The sequence below is a fragment of the Ovis aries genome, chromosome 26, assembly GCF_016772045.2.
Source record: "Ovis aries strain OAR_USU_Benz2616 breed Rambouillet chromosome 26, ARS-UI_Ramb_v3.0, whole genome shotgun sequence".
In the NCBI taxonomy this organism is placed as follows: domain Eukaryota; kingdom Metazoa; phylum Chordata; class Mammalia; order Artiodactyla; family Bovidae; genus Ovis; species Ovis aries.
The window spans coordinates 31256572-31272939 of NC_056079.1; the positions used below are offsets into that span (position 1 = coordinate 31256572).

The 16368-nt window shown below is 38.0% G+C and overlaps 1 protein-coding gene across 1 annotated transcript in view; it reads left to right on the forward strand.

The window, feature by feature from the left end:
* The window catches only part of KCNU1 (potassium calcium-activated channel subfamily U member 1), a 138776-nt gene that overhangs the window by 33317 nt on the left and 89091 nt on the right, over positions 1-16368 (forward strand). Inside the window, exons 11-14 of the mRNA XM_015104599.3 lie at positions 10993-11098; positions 12615-12697; positions 13780-13849; positions 15068-15220. Coding sequence (XP_014960085.1) covers positions 10993-11098; positions 12615-12697; positions 13780-13849; positions 15068-15220 — 412 coding nt within the window. The remainder of the gene's footprint in view (positions 1-10992; positions 11099-12614; positions 12698-13779; positions 13850-15067; positions 15221-16368) is intronic.

Here is a 16368-nt window from a genome sequence, read left to right on the forward strand (position 1 = left end):
AGGAGACCCTGGTTCAATTCCTGGGTTGGGAAGATCTGCTGGAGAAGGGACAGGCTACCCACTCCAGTATTCTTGGGCTTTTCTTGTGGCTCAGCTGGTAAAGAATCTGCCTACAATGTGGGAGACCTGGGTTCGATCCCTGAGTTGGGAAGATTCCCTGGAGAAAGGAATGGCTACCCACTCCAGTATTCTGGCAGAGTCGGACATGACTGAGCGACTTTCACTTCACTTTCTGAAGACTCCAAAATTGATATCCCCACTGGACATTCTTTGTGGCTTCATAGTCACACAACTAGTGGCTTACTGGATATTTCCATCCCAGTGTTTCAAAGACCCCTCAGACTCAGCATTTTCAAAAGTAAATTCATGATCTCAAGTCCAGCTTTTCCACGTCACAAGGCAAATTAAAAATAAAACAAGAAAGAAAGCAAATAGCATTTATTATCTCAGCAAGTGGCATCTCATCAATACCAGTCCTTAAAACAGAAAACTAAACGTAGTCTTGGACATTCTTAAAACAGAAAACTAAGCATAGTCTTGGACATTCCTTTCTTCCTCAGACCCTGTGTACCTGCCCTAATTCTGTTTCTATCATTTCGTCTGCCCTGAAGGTGAAAGCGCTAGTTACTCAGTCACGTCCAACTCTTCGACCCACCAGCCTCCTCAGTCACAACCCCATTCGAAGTTCCTATCTTGTCTCTCTTGAACTTCTGTAAAGGCTACTTTATTGATCTGTTCTTTTTGCTCAGAAGCTCTCCTACTTGATGTGAATGATTTATTTTCATCCCCCAGCACTCAGAGTCTTTCTCTGGCCAAACTGTCTAAGTTAGCCTGTTGGAATCCTCCTATCTCATCACTCCATTTGTTTGCTTTAAAGTGATTATCACAGACTGTGATTCTGGTAGACTTTCCTTTGATGCCAAAGTTCACATTGCCTTTCCTTACTGTACATTCATATTGCTTCTCTCAGTGACTCCAGGCTGGCCTTTGACTTAACTTGATAAAGAGGATGTAGCAGAGGGAAAACAGTGGTAGTTTTTTTTGTTTGTTTGTTTGTTTGTTTTAAATAGCTACCAGAAATACCTCCCAGCTGTTTACACACATTTTCTTCCTCCCATCAAGAATGGAGTCTTCTATTCTCCTTTCTCTTGATCTGAGCTGGACTTCTGACTCATTTTAACCTGTGAAATATATGTAAATGACCAAGCCAGTTAAAGAGCCAACCCATAAGAAGCTGGGTGCTTCTGCACTCAGTATTTTGATGCTCTGGAACACCATGTAAGAAGTTCTGCTGCTCTGAGGGGAATGAGGGCCATCCAGCTGCCAGCTCCTCCAGAAGTCCAGCTGAGGGAATGGACGTGTGTGTGTGTTGTGTGTGTGGGTGGGTGTTTGTGTGTGTGTGTGTGTGTGTGTGTGTGTGTGTGTGTATGTATGTTTATTAGTGTCCAACTCTTTGTGACCCCATGGGAATTCTCTGGGCAAGAATCCTGGAGTGGGTTGCCATTCCCTTCTCCAGAGGATCTTCCTGACCCAAGGATCAAACCCAGGTCTTCTGCATTACAGGCAGATTCTCTATCATCTGAGCCACAGTTTTCAGCTCTAATGGACATGTAAGTGATACTTTTTTTCAGAAATTCTTCCCACTAGGGTTCTCAGCTAAACACAGTCACGTACTTGACTCCAATGAAACCACATGGAGCAGAAGACTTACCCAGCTGAGCTCAGTCAAACATAAATATTGATTTGTTATTCTTTGTATTGAATGCATACATCCTATGCACTTTGTATATGTGCAATTTTTCGCAATTAAATGAAAACGTAAAAACTTCCTAGAACCAAAAAATGATATCAATTTTCAGATTGGAAAGGTACCGTAATGCTGATCAGGATAAATGAAAACTGTGTACACACAGGCACATTGTCATCACATGTAAAATCATGTACACACAGGCACATCATCATCACACGTAAAATCGTGTACACACAGGCACATTGTCATTACGTGTAAGAGACACCTAATTCAACAATCACTGGGGGGTGGAGCAGATCCATGTAGGAATCCAGAAGATAGTACTGCTCCAGAAGGCGACATATGAACATGCACATCAATAGCAAAATGCTGTTGTTCAGTTGTTAAGTCTTGTTCGACTCTTTGCATCCCCACGAACTGCAGCACAGCAGGCTTCCTGTCCTTCACTATCTCCCTGAGTTTGCTCAAACTCATGTCCATGCACTGGTGCTGCTGTCTAAGCATCTCACCCTCTGCTGCCCCCGTTTCCTTTCGCCTTCAGTCTTCCCCAGCATCAAGGCCTTTTCCAACGAGTCAGCTCTTCACACCAGCTGACCATTATATTGGAACTTCAGTGCTTACTACCAAATATTTAACCAACCCCTTACAGTTTTTTCCAGCCTTACTGCTCAGAGATAATTAAGCTCTTTCAGATTTAATATTTCTTTTAAGTTTAAATTTATGTTTTATCACTCTTTGGACTCCTTAGCTGTACACAGTATTTACTCATGACCTGATATTTTTCAGATGAACATTATTCAGTCCTCTACACCGTGTTGTCTCCTTCACTTTGTTCCAACAGAGTTATCTTCTAATTTGTACTTATAGCAGCAATGAGTATATCATTATGGCTAATAAATGTTGGTTTTATGATAGCAGTACATTTCCTCAAATTTGTTTTTTTTTTTTCAGTATGTAGTGGTCACCTCATTTTCGTATGTGTATCATTAAATATTTTCCAATATCTACATCACATGTGTAGCAATAAATATTTTCTAATTTTTTCAAGATTAAATAATCTCATAAGAGTAAAAGTTAAGTGAAAAATTCCCAAAGAGTTGTGAATGAGTCATTGGAGCATGGATAATAATTAAGTACCAGGTTTAAAACTCTTTATCCTAAATTATAACTCAGAAAATTACACAGAATTACAGTGTACATTAAAATGAATTGTTGTGAAGCAAAATCCATGTAACCATCACCAAAATCAAGATACATTCTATTGCCAGCTTCCCAGAAAACCCTCCCCAACTGTTGCCCCATCTTTAGCTCCTAGAGGTAATTATGATTGTGACTTGATGCCTTACATTTATTAATTCCTATCTCCTGACATTTTTCCTGTTTTTAAACTCACATAAATGGGATACAGATTGATTTACCTCAATATTGCATGTGTGAGATCCATCCTTGTTGCAGCTGGGTATAGCGGTACCTATTCATTTTCATTGCTGTGCGGTAAAGCATTCCATTATATGAATACACCACAATTTTTCTTAATCCGTTCTACTGTTGGTTGACATTTCTCCTCAATTTCGGCTATTATGAAGAATGTTGCTTTGAAAGTTCTTGTATATGTGCCCTGGTCCCCAGGAGTAAAATTGCAGGGTGCTAAATCTTCCTGTAATAGAACTGTCAGTCGTCCAGAATGTTTTTGCTGTCGTGTCTGCACTTCCACCAGCAGCCCTGAGCGTGTCTGTTGCCCTGTAGCCTTACTACCAGTTAAAATGTAACTTCCCACCCTACCTGACACTTGGATACATCGTTTGAGCCATTCATTCTTCAGAATAGCATTTTATAAGACAGTGTCTCATATTGTGGTTTTTCTTTTATTTATTTATTTATTTTAATCATTTATCATTTATTATTATTATTATTATTTTACTTTACAATATTATATTGGTTTTGGTTTTGCCATACATCAACATGTTGTGGTTTTTCATCTCATTTTTCTGGTTAGTAATGAGGTCAAGAATATATTCAAATGTATAAGCCATTTGTATTCCTTCTTATGAAATGACTGTTATCCTGACCTTTTTTTAAAAAAAATTGCAGTGTAGTTGATTCATAGCATTGTATTAGTTTCTGGTGTACAGCAAGGTGATTCAGTTATATGTATTTTTCCTGTGGTCATGTATGGATGTGAGAGTTGGACTGTGAAGAAGGCTGAGTACCGAAGAATTGATGCTTTTGAACTGTGGTGTTGGAGAAGACTCTTGAGAGTCCCTTGGACTGCAAGGAGATCCAAGCAATCTATTCTGAAGGAGATCAGCCCTGGGATTTCTTTGGAAGCAATGATGCTAAAGCTGAAACTCCAGCACTTTGGCCACCTCATGCGAAGAGTTGACTCATTGGAAAAGACTCTGATGCTGGGAGGGATTGGGGGAAGGAGGAGAAGGGGACGACAGAGGATGAGATGGCTGGATGGCATCACTGACTTGATGGACGCAGGTCTGAGTGAACTCCAGGAGTTGGTGATGGACAGGGAGGCCTGGCGTGCTGCGATTCATGGGGTCACAAAGAGTCGGACACGACTGAGCGACTGAACTGAACTGATACATATTCTTCTTCATACTGGTTTCCATTATGCTTTTTTCCCCCATTTTTATCCTGAATTAAATACAGATCTTTTATTTAAATGTAAAGACATCTTGATTTTGGTCTCATTCTTAAAAGATGATTTTATGAATATAGGGTTCTAAGCCAATACCTTTTGTCGTGAAGAACCATGAAGTATTATTCTGTTGATTTCCTGGTTTTGTTATTGTTGTTAAGAAGTCTGTTCAATGATCTTTAATGAATTATCTTCTTAAAAGATCATAGTGAAAGTGAAAGTTGCTCAGTTGTGACCGACTCTTTGCAACCCCATGGACTATAGCCTGTCAGGCTCCTCGGTCTGTGGAATTCTCCAGGCAAAAATACTGGAATGGGTAGCTTTTCCTTCTCCAGGGCATCTTCCCAACCCAGGGATCAAACCCAGGTCTTCTACACCACAGGCGCATTCTTTACGATCTGAGCTACCAGTTGGAGTGGGTAGCCTATCCCTTCTCCAGGGGTTATTCCTGACGCAGGGATTAAATCAGGGTTCCTGCATTGCAGGTAGATTCAAAAAAGATTTATGTACTACTTAATATGAAAGTATGTTGTACTTTGATTATGATGTGTGTAGATTTGAATTTCTGATAATTTATTGTGCTTGGACATGAATTTGAGTAAACTTCAGGAGTTGGTGATGGACAGGGAGGCCTGGCATGCTGCAGTCCATGGGGTTGCAAAGAGTCAGACACGACTGAGTGACTGAACTGAACTGATTGTGCTTGGTATTCATGAATCTTTCTGAGTCTCTGGATCAGTGTTTTCCACCATTTTTGGAAGATTCTCAATTATTTCTTCAAATATTGCCCTTGTCACTATGTTCTTCACCCTCCTTTCCTGGGGATTCAATTATAAGTGTATTAGTCCTTTTTCTTTACTGTACCAAATATATTTCTTATCTTCTTTTTTATATTTCCCTTCTGTTTTGTATCCCAGTATTACATTCTGGATAATTTATTCTGACCTACCTTCCAGTTTAGTACTTCTCTCTTTGTGTTTAATCTGTTTACAAACTCACTCACTGAGTTTTTCATTTCAGTTATCTTATTTTTTAGTTTTCTAGAGTTTATATTTGGTTCTGTTTCAGATATTCTGTTTTTAGATTCTTGTGTTCCCAGGCTTATCATTTGTTTCAATAAAATAAATATAATTATGTTGTAATTTGTGACTAGTAATTCAATGCCTAGAGTCTTTGTTGTTTTTTTTTTGTTTTTTTTTTCCCAGCTGACCTTAACATGGTCATAGCATGTTTCACGTTTATTTTATTTATTATTGTTCAATCTTATAAGAATATTTTAAATTGATTTTATTGGCATATGGTTGCTTTACAATGCTGTGTTAGTTTCTGCTGCTGCTGCTGCTGCTGCTAAGTCACTTCAGTTGTGTCTGACTCTGTGCGACTCCAGAGACAGTCGCCCACCAGGTTCCCCCATCCCTGGGATTCTCCAGGCAAGAACACTGGAGTGGGTTGCCATTTCCTTCTCCAACTCATGAAAGTGAAAAGTGAAAGTGAAGTCGCTCAGTCATGTCTGACTCCTAGCGACCCCATGGATTGCAGCCTACCAGGCTCCTCCATCCATGGGATTTGCCAGGCAAGAGGTGTTAGTTTCCAATTTACAGCAAAATGGATCAGCTATATATGTACGCATATCCCCTTCCTTTTGGACTTCCTTCCCGTTCAGATCACCACAGTGCATTTAGCAGTGTCCCCTGTGCCATATAGTATGTTCTTATTAGTTACCTATTTTATGCATAGTATCAATAGTGTGTATTTGACAATACGTCTTTGGTTTTTATTGTCAGTTATTTGTACTGGATGTTACACACAGTATCTTGTTTTCTTTGTGTGCTTTCTTATCATAGATTATGTGCTGACTCTCATCTTAAAAATATATACGTAGATAACTTGTGGCCTAGAAAAATATTCTTACAGGAAGGATATGTCTTTATTTCTTCCAAGAAAAATGGGGCACTTCTGCCTCAAGACCGCATAAATCCAAATTCAAGGCTTGAGGTTCTTTATACCATGCAGGCAACAGACTAAGGATGGAAGTCCATCTGAAAACTAGTTTATCCAGTTTTACACTTCCGTGTCTCCATACTTCAGTTATGCCAGGTTAAAATTCGGAGGAGGTGTCACGCTCTTCATTTTGTGCATGAGCAGAGCTGGGGTTTTCTTGGACACTTTGCCCTGTGATACCACCAGCTGACCTTTAGCATGGTGATAGCATGTTTCACCTGTTTATTTTACTTATTTATTCTTTTTCGATCTTATAGGTATTTTTAAAATTAATTGTATTGGTGTATAGCTGCTTTACAATGTTGCGTTAGTTTCTACTTTACAGAAAAAATGAATCAGCTAAATATGTTAGCTCATTTTGGTCCATGCTTCTTCTGAACTACTCAGTGCTTTCAGGGGGAGAAAAAAAAAAGAAAAACAAAACCAGACTTAACCTCTAAGACCTTGATTTGTTCTCAGTTTTGGCCTGGTAATTATCCATGGTCTGCTTTTATCTCTTATGATTTATTAGGAGATGTTTCCATATTTCATCTAGTATTTTTATATATCCTTAGTAGAACACTGGCTGAAGTTACCTAATTTACTGTTCCTGGAAACAGAAGTTCCAGCTCTAGTGATATTTAAAATATGGAGATATGCAAAGCTCTCACTTGTCCACATATGTTTTAAGGGAACAAAGGAAGTTTTAGTCAAGAGGATTGATAATTCTCTTTTACTCAGAGAATTTCAAAATATTGCAGTTGGTAGTGGGCCAGATAATAAAAGTGTTATATAGTCTATCGTAAGGATTTGGCTTTAAGGAAGTTGCCTTTTCTCCAAGTCAGTTCTGAATTCTTGGTGATTTTGAGCAGAGGGATGACATGATCAGGTTTAGTTTTCTTTCTCAGTGTTGAGAAATTGGAATTGGATTTATCGTAATTCTTACAACAACCTTAGTAACTGACTTACACATAAGCACATTTTGGTTATTTATTTTTCTGATTAGTTCGTTTTAAAAATGTTTTAAGCCCCAGTTCATGAACTCACCAGGCTTCCCAGGTGGCGCTAGTGGTAAAGAATCCCCCTGCCAATGCAGGAGACATAAGAGATGTGGGTTGAAGATCCCATGGAGGAGGGCATGGCAACTCACTCCAGTATTCTTGCCTGGAGAATCCCCATGAATAGAGAGGCCTGGCAGGCTATAGTCCATAGGGTTGCAAAGAGTTGCCACAACTGAAACGACTTAGCCCAGCACAGCATGTATGAAGTCACCATCAAGACAAAATTTAGGACACAATCTATATCTAACTATATGGTCTTTCCCACATTTCATCCTGCTCTCAGTTTTTGTCCATCATTATTATCATTCTTTATCTCTCCTGTAGTTTTATTACATTTATATATACTCTTTAAAATGTTTAAATATATTTACTTTTGCAGAAGGAGGATCTCACCAATGGAATATTGTAGTACTTAGACTCTCCTTATTTTATATTTCTAAAATACACTCATATTTCAGAGTGTTGCTATAGTTAATTGGTGTTTGGAGAAAGGAATGGCTACCCACTCGAGTATTCTTGCCTGGAGAATTCCATGGACAGAGGAGGAGGAGCCTAGAGGACTCTAGTCCATAGGGTTGCAAAAAGTTGGACATGACTGAGCAACTAACGCTTTTACTTTTTTTTTTCATTGTTATGTGATTTCATTGACAGAGTGAACTTTATTTATGCACTCTTGGTGTGATTTGAGTTGTTTCTAGATTTTTCTGTTGAAAGTAGTTTTGTTGTTAACATAGCCTGTATATGGCTCTTGGTGGACCTGTGCAAGAGTGTCTATGTGTGTGTGGGGAGGAGCAGTGGTGGTTTAATGGTATAAAAAAATGTGAATGTTCATTTTAGGAGATAATACCATGTTTTGCCAAGTGTTTGCACCAATTTTGAAGCTTATTGGCAATGTGTAAGGGACTTTGTGTATCTAAACATCTGTGCTTTTTTCTAACAGTTGACATGGTCATACTTTTTCATCTTTGCAATGCAATCAGTGTAAAATGGAACCTCATTGTGGTTTTGATTTACATGCCCCTTATCACGAAGAGTGTAGTTTCTCTTCATTTTCATTACCCATACGTATTTCATCTTTCTGTGAAATGCCTATCCATGCATTTTCCCCATTTTCTTACTGGATTGTTGGTGGGGGTTTTCTTACTTAATTTCTAGGAGAGCTTAAAATATTCTGACGCTATTTTCATCAATGATGTGAACTGTAGCTATATTCTTCCAGTTTGTAACTTGTCTTTTCTCAGAGTATTAGATGTCTTTTGATATTCCAAAGGTTTAATATTATAGTTCATATTTTCAATATTTTCAACTATATTTAAAAACATTTTAGGTTTTGCTTAGAATTTTTCACTATCCCAGTACCTGTGGCAGATTCATGTTGATGTATGGCAAAACCAATACAATATTGTAAAGTAATTAACCTCCCATTAAAATAAATAAATTTCTATTTAAAAAAATAAATAAATAAAAATAAATAAAAACAAAATAAATAAAAGATTTTTTAAATATTTATTTTTATTTATTTATTTAGCTGTACCAGATCTTAGTCGCAGCATTAGGGGTCTTTTTAGTCGCAGCATGTGAGCTCTAAGTTGCAGCATATAGGATCTAGTTCCCTGACCAGGGATTAAACCCAGGCCTCCTGCATCAGGACCTAAGAGTTTTAGCCATTGGACCACCGAGGAAGTCCCTTTAAATAAGATAATCAACTACATTTCCTATAAAGAAGTTTTGATTTTTTTGTTTTAAATTCCTAATTCTACTGGAATTTGGTTTTTGTGTGACATGACACATGAATAAAATTTCATCTTTTTCTGTAGACACCAATTTTATCAATGATAGTTTTTGAATGAATCCTTTTCCCCTCACTGATCTGACATGCTGTCAGTATGAATAGATCTCTTCTGTTTTTGTTTTTTTTTAAATCAGTTTATCTGTCACTGTGTTAATACTATACTTTTTTTAATTTCTAAGGTTCATAATTAATCCTTATATATCTTAGGGCAAGTTTTTCCTCCTTGCTTATCTTTATTCAATAATTGACAAGCTTTTCTTGGCCCTTTATCTTCCATATAATTTTTATAATCATTTTATCATGAACTGTGAAAGACTGCAGAAATTGATGAGAATCTCATTGAACTTTTAATTCAAAATTTACTTCTTTGTGTTACAATTTCTAACTCTGACTTCTATTTCTAACTCTAACTCTTAGATAACTTATGGTTATCTATTTATGTAGTTCTCAAGTAGTGTTTCTTAATAATGCAAAATCTCCTAGCTTGCTGATGTTTATTATATATTATATAATTTTACATATTTATATTGCAATAAATGTATATGACATATTTTATAGGTAATTAATATTTTCTGATACTATTGGAAACAGTGTCTTATTAATTGTATTTTCTAGTTGTTTGCTTTTGGTATAAAAAAGCAAATTGACTTTTGTATATTAATCTTCCATTCATCCATATTGCTAAATTAGAACATGTTATCACTTACATCTGAAATCTAAAAAAAAGTCACCGTCCCATAAACAAAGTGGAGAGATGGTTTGCCAAGGGTTGGGAATTGGGAGAAATAGGGAAAGATTTGGTAAAAGGGTACAGACTTTCAGTTTTAAGATGAATAAAGTCTGAGGATCTAACATAAAACATGGTGACCACAGTTGATAACACTCTTGTATAACTGAAATTTGCTAAGAGAGTAGAATTTAAAATGTCATCACCCCCACAAAAGGTAAATGTGTGAGGTGTGATGGATGTGTTAATTAACTCAGTGGGAGGAGTCTTTCACAGTATATACATCTATCAAATCATGTCAAACACTAAAGTGAAAAAGTGAAAGTTGCTCAGTTGTATCTGACTCTTTGCAACCCCACAGACTATACAGTCCATGGAATTCTCCAGGCCAAAATACTGGAGTGGGTACCCTTTCCCATCTTCGGGGGATCTTCCCAACCCAGGGATCGAACTCAGGTCTCCCACATTGCAGGCTGATTCACTAAATATTCTACAATTTTAATTGTCAATTTAGCCTCAATAAAAATAAAAAATGTTCTAAAGTTGTTTGCAGAATTTATAAATATCAGACTTGATTGTCATTTTCCCCTTTGCTCTGTCAATAATTGAGAGAGATGCATCGAGATATTTTATTGCAGTGGCAGATTCATCTATTTGTCTCTCCAGTTTTGTTAAAATGTTTACATATTTAAAAACTATTTTATTTAGTTGTTTTAAAATGCTATGTCTTTTTGAATAATCGAAATATTCTCATTTGATCCTGAACTTCCTTGTTCATAGTAATTCTTTTTGCATGTGTGTTAATCCAATTTGTACCTTTTCACATCACTATGATTGATGTACCTGAGCTCCAGACCCATTCCTAGAATTAAGCTAATGGGATCAACATCACCTGAGCATGGGGATTAGTAATGGAAGATGTGTATTTTCCAAGAGTATTAGGGTTTTTATTAAATGCACTAAATAATATAACAGTCTCTAAACTGAAGCCACTCTTCTCTTTCCATCTTTGGCATGGCATCCTTTGTCCAGGGTCCTTCCTTCGTTGGAATTGGAAACCATATTTAAGTGCCACATGGCCTATACAACCTTCATTTCTGGGTCTGCACTGAAGTGGGAGGATCTGAGGCGAGTTGCGGTAAGGTCTAGTTCTTTTCCTCCTTGTCGTTTCCCTGCTGCTGCTGCTGCTGCTGCTGCTAAGTCGCTTCAGTTGTGTCCGACTCTGTGCGACCCCATAGATGGCAGCCCACCAGACTCCCCCATCCCTGGGATTCTCCAGGCAAGAACACTGGAGTGGGTTGCCATTTCCTTCTCCAATGCATGAAAGTGAAAAGTGAAAGTGAAGTCACTCAGTTGTGTCCAACTCTTCGCGACCCCATGGACTGCAGCCTACCAGGCTCCTCTGCCCATGGGATTTTCCAGGCAAGAGTACTGGAGTGGAGCGCCTAAGCTATAACAATTAAGATGATAGTGTGTTGCTTTTCCCGAAAGTATTACTCCAGACTCTTAACTAGGGGAAATATGACCTCTTCAACTTAAAAAACTGATTGTAGAGGAAATGTTAGCAATTGGCCTTCAATCCTTCTTGACAAATACCAAGCCAACCTCACTGTTTCCATACACTTACATTTTAATTTTTTATTTCACTGAAATCTCTGTTTACAACAGTTTTATTTTATTGTTCTAATAGATCTGGAAAAGTTGTGGATAGCAGAAGTGTGTTAGATCTTTCTATCCAAGTAGGATTCTTACCAGATGACAGATATCTAGGAGTCTGTCAGCTTTCACCAACTTCTCCTAAACACACTGATATGTCCTTTCATAGAAAGGGCATGAATGAAGACAGCAAAGATCCCATTTAGGCTGAGACTAAGACAGATACAAACCCTCCAGATGTCTTTCATTTAAGGCCAAGGCCAGCATCCTTTCATGTTTTAGGTCTCACAGAATCATATATACCAAAAGCTTCAGCTTTTAAAGCAGAGATTTAGAGAGTCAACACAAAGAAGGGAAGCAAAAACTGACACAGGCAAAATAACCTTTCTCCTTCTTGCAGCTTGGGATAAGAACCTCTTCAGTATTATTATTATTATTATTATTATTTTGCTAAAGTGAAAGGCAATTGCTTCAAAGGTCTTATTGCTCATCACTGCTCATAAATTGATGTTTTTGGATGATAGGAAAAAATATCACTATGCACTATTCCCATTTTAAAGCAATCTGCATCTGGGCCAGGGACCCTGATCCATCTAAGGTGCCTCTCTCAGGCATCCTTATCACCAGTCCTTCTCGAGTGCACTCTCTCTCTCATTGGAATTCTGACACAACCATGAGCTGTCAAGGTGGCTCAGTGATAAAGAATCTACCTGCTATGCAGGAGATGTGTGATACGCAGGTTCAGTTCTGGGTTCGGGAAGATCCCTGGATTAGGGATCTTCTACTCCAGGGCCACCTACTCCACTATTCTGGCCTGGGAAGTTCCATGGACAGAGGAGCCTTGAGGGCTACCATCCATGGGGTTGCAAAGAGTCAAGACACGACTGGGTGACTGAGCATGCACCAGGTGACAGAATCCTACGAAAACCCCGAATGGGAACAGGCAAGCATTGCCCATGCAATTAACAAGGCAACTGCTGTTTCATCTTGAAGAATAGGTGGACTCTGCAGAAGCGTGCCTGATCATAGCCAACCCTCTGTGCAGTGATTCACATGCTGAAGACTCTTCAAACATTATGAGGTAAGAAGCCAGCACTGTCTTATATGCTCAGATTCCAGTCTTCATTTTCTCTCCTTTAAAATAAAGCCCAGTACCTAGGACTAAACAGGTGTCATCTATCATAGCACAGAGGATTCATCATATTCCAGGTTTCTGCCTTATTTTTTGCCCCCAGAGACAGCAGATGTATGAAAAAAGGAAGTCAAAATAGAGTTTCCTGTACGTTGATGTGCTTTCCCGCTTACTTTCCTGGCGTTCTATGTGAATAACAGCTGTGTAAATTTAAAAAGCAAACATACAGATAACTGATAAACTGTTCAGATAGCGCCTTTCTCACTAACGTCACCTCAAAGATAAAGACAGCAAGTGTGATTTGTGAACCTTATTCAGAGACTTTGTTTACTGGGGTTTTTTCTAGGAGTCTTAGTGAAAGGTTGTGTGTGGTTCAGTAGGGTGCACTTTTGACTTTTGGCCATATTTTCAAGATGGCTATGGATAGTGTTACCATCCTGAACTGAACTATCCATGAGCAGGAGCTTAATTTGTGGTAACAGATTTAAATGATCATTGTGATGGCAATGCCATTGTACCTAACCCAGATAACCTGTTGGCCCTCAGAGCAAAATAAATGTATATAGCTGAAGGTGACTCTACAAAAAGCAAGGAACAGCTAAGAAAATTGCCCCCTATGCAGTAAATATGAGAAGGATCTTAGTTTCTTATTTTGTAAAAGTTGTTTTGAGAAAGTTGTTAAACAGTCTATGAGCTACTTCAACGATAGACGGCAATTCGGTCCCTATTTTTTTTTTTAATTAATGTGTTTGAGTTTGAAAGCTACAGTGTATGAAAATTCCTCAAGAACTGGTCCCAGATGACCACAATCTCTTAATACCAAGAGGTGACCTTACCATAGATATAATTTGCTAAGTCACTAAAATCATAGTATTCTTCCACATGTATGCTAGTAAAGATCACAACAAAAAACTTTGTAATATGTGCTTTTCCTATACTTATGCACACATCAGTTTAACTTTGAATTGAATTATATTACGAAGATGTTAGACATGGCACATCACTAATGAGAATATTTGTTGTTTATGTAGGGTGCTGTCTATCAAGAACTATTACCCTAACACCAGGGTCATCATACAGATACTTCAGTCCCATAACAAGGTATTGCAACATTATAGCCTGTTCAGTCTCCTCCTATTTTGGTCTACAGACCTAGATGAACCTTCGCGCCTCCAAGTAATAAATGAACTTACTATTTTCTAGTGGGTCTACACACAAAAGGTTTTTGCCAGTTGTAGGTGAAATTGGGAATCCCATTAAGATTATTAATCACATAAAAATGTCAATTTGGCAAGAGTTATGTTTATATACTTTAAAAGTTGCTTGATGGTCTGGAATCCGGTCATCCTGAATTTAGATGCTGACTCAGATCCTTCCGTTCGGGTCACTGACAGGTCTTGACACAGCCTTAAATACTGAGAGCCACTAAAATAAGTAGGCAGGTTGGACAAAGGTTTGAGAGACAGCCAAGGGCTAGGGCAGGGTTGAACAATGAGATTCGTCTACTGCACAAGTCCACTCATTCAGGACTAGGAGAGATGGCTATTTTATCTGATGCATAGAAACCAACACAGAGAGTCAAATAAAAGGAAGAAACAGAGGACTATGTTTCAAAGAAACGAACAAGATTAAACCTCAGGAAAAAAACTAATGAAAAGAAAAATAAATAAATAAATAAAAATTTTTAAAAAACTAATGAAAAGGAGAAATAAGGACACGCACAAGACTGAAAATGAGGGGATGTAAAAATATATTACATGCCAATGGGAAACAGAATAAATCTGAAGAAGCTGTACCTGTATCAGACAAGATAGACTTGAAAACAAAGACTCTAATCAAATTAAAAGAAGAGCATTACCTATGATAAAGGGGTCAATCCAGCAAGAAGATAGAACATTTGTAAATATTTATGACACCAACATAAGAGAACCTAAATTTATGAAGCAAATGTGAAGAAATCTAAAGGGAGGAACAGACAGCAATACTTTGTTTTGTTGAGGTACAGTTGATGTAAAATGTCATATTGGTTTCAGGTGTACAATATTCAATATTTGTATATGTTGTGAAATGATGTAGTAATTCAGTATTGTTATAGATTATACTCCATTTAAAGTTATTTCAGAATAATGGCTATATTTCACTCTGCTGTACAGCATATCCTTGTTGCTTATCTACTTTATACGTAGCAGTTGGTGTTAAGAGAATTCCCTGCCCCTGTCTTGTTATTCCCTCCCTTTACCCACTGATAGCCACTAGCTTGTTACTAGCTTGTTTTCTGTGTCCATGAGACTGTTTCTCTTACTTTCTACCCTGAAACAGGCCTTTCTGCCAAAGATCCCCAGCTGGAACTGGAACACTGGCGACAACATCATCTGCTTTGGTGAACTAACGCTTGGATTCATCGCCCAGGGCTGCTTGGTGCCAGGCTTGTGTACCTTCCTGACATCTCTATTTGTTGAGCAAAACAAGAAGGTAACCTTGTAAACTGATGTTGAATCTTGGCTCTGTCCCCATGTCCTCCTAAATGTAAGAACAGATAGAGAAAATAAAAATTTAGGAAAGCAAGAAGGCCCCAAGAAATGAGATTTGGCTTCTACTTAAGCTGAGAAGGGATTGAGAGGTCTGGATTGAAGTCCCAGGCACCACACTGACCTTAAAGAAGCTGTTTATCTGATTCTTTCCCAAGAATTATTATTGTTGTTTAGTCACTAGGTCATGTCTGACTCTTTTTTTGCCACCCCATGGACTATAGCCACCAGGCTCCTCTGTCCATGGGGTTCTCCAGACAAGAATCCTGGAGTGGGTTGCCATTTCCTTACCCAGGGGATCTTCCTGACCCAGGTATCAAACCTGCATCTCCTGCATTGACAGATGGATTCTTTGCTGCTGAGTCACTGGGGAAGCCCTTACCTAAAAATATTTACTTGCGAAATAGAAACCATAACTCTGCTTCCTGCTTGCACTCCATGATATTATGAAACTAAATGTACTCATAAATCTAGAAGCACATTGAGTTACTGAAGATAGAAATATAAAATAAATAAATAAATAAATATAAAATAAAACATATTAGTGGAGATTTCATATGTTAACACATAAGTTAAATACAAAGTAATGGACAATAATAAATATTTTCATCAGAGAAATAATTATACAAATAATCATTAAAATTTAATTTTACAGATTACTTTGGGGCATTCTATGCAGTAATAATAATAGTAGCCACATGTTGAATGTCTACCATGTGTCATACATTTTAAATACATGATGTTTCAGTCACAAAAAAACTAAACAAACTGATCACACAGACCACAGCCTTGTCTAACTCAATGAAACTATGAGCCATGCCATGTAGGGCCACCCAAGATGGACAGGTCATGGTGGAGAGTTCTGACAAAATGTGGTCCACTGGAGAAGGGAATGGCAAACCACTTCAGTATTCTTGCCTTGAGAACCCCATGAACAGTATGAAAAGGCAAAAAGATTGACGCTGAAAGATAAACTTCCCAGGTAGATTGGTGCCCAATATGCTACTGGAGGAGTGGAGAAATAACTCCAGAAAGAATGAAGAGATGGAGCCAAAGTGAAAACAATGCCCAGTTGTGGATGCAGCTGGTGAT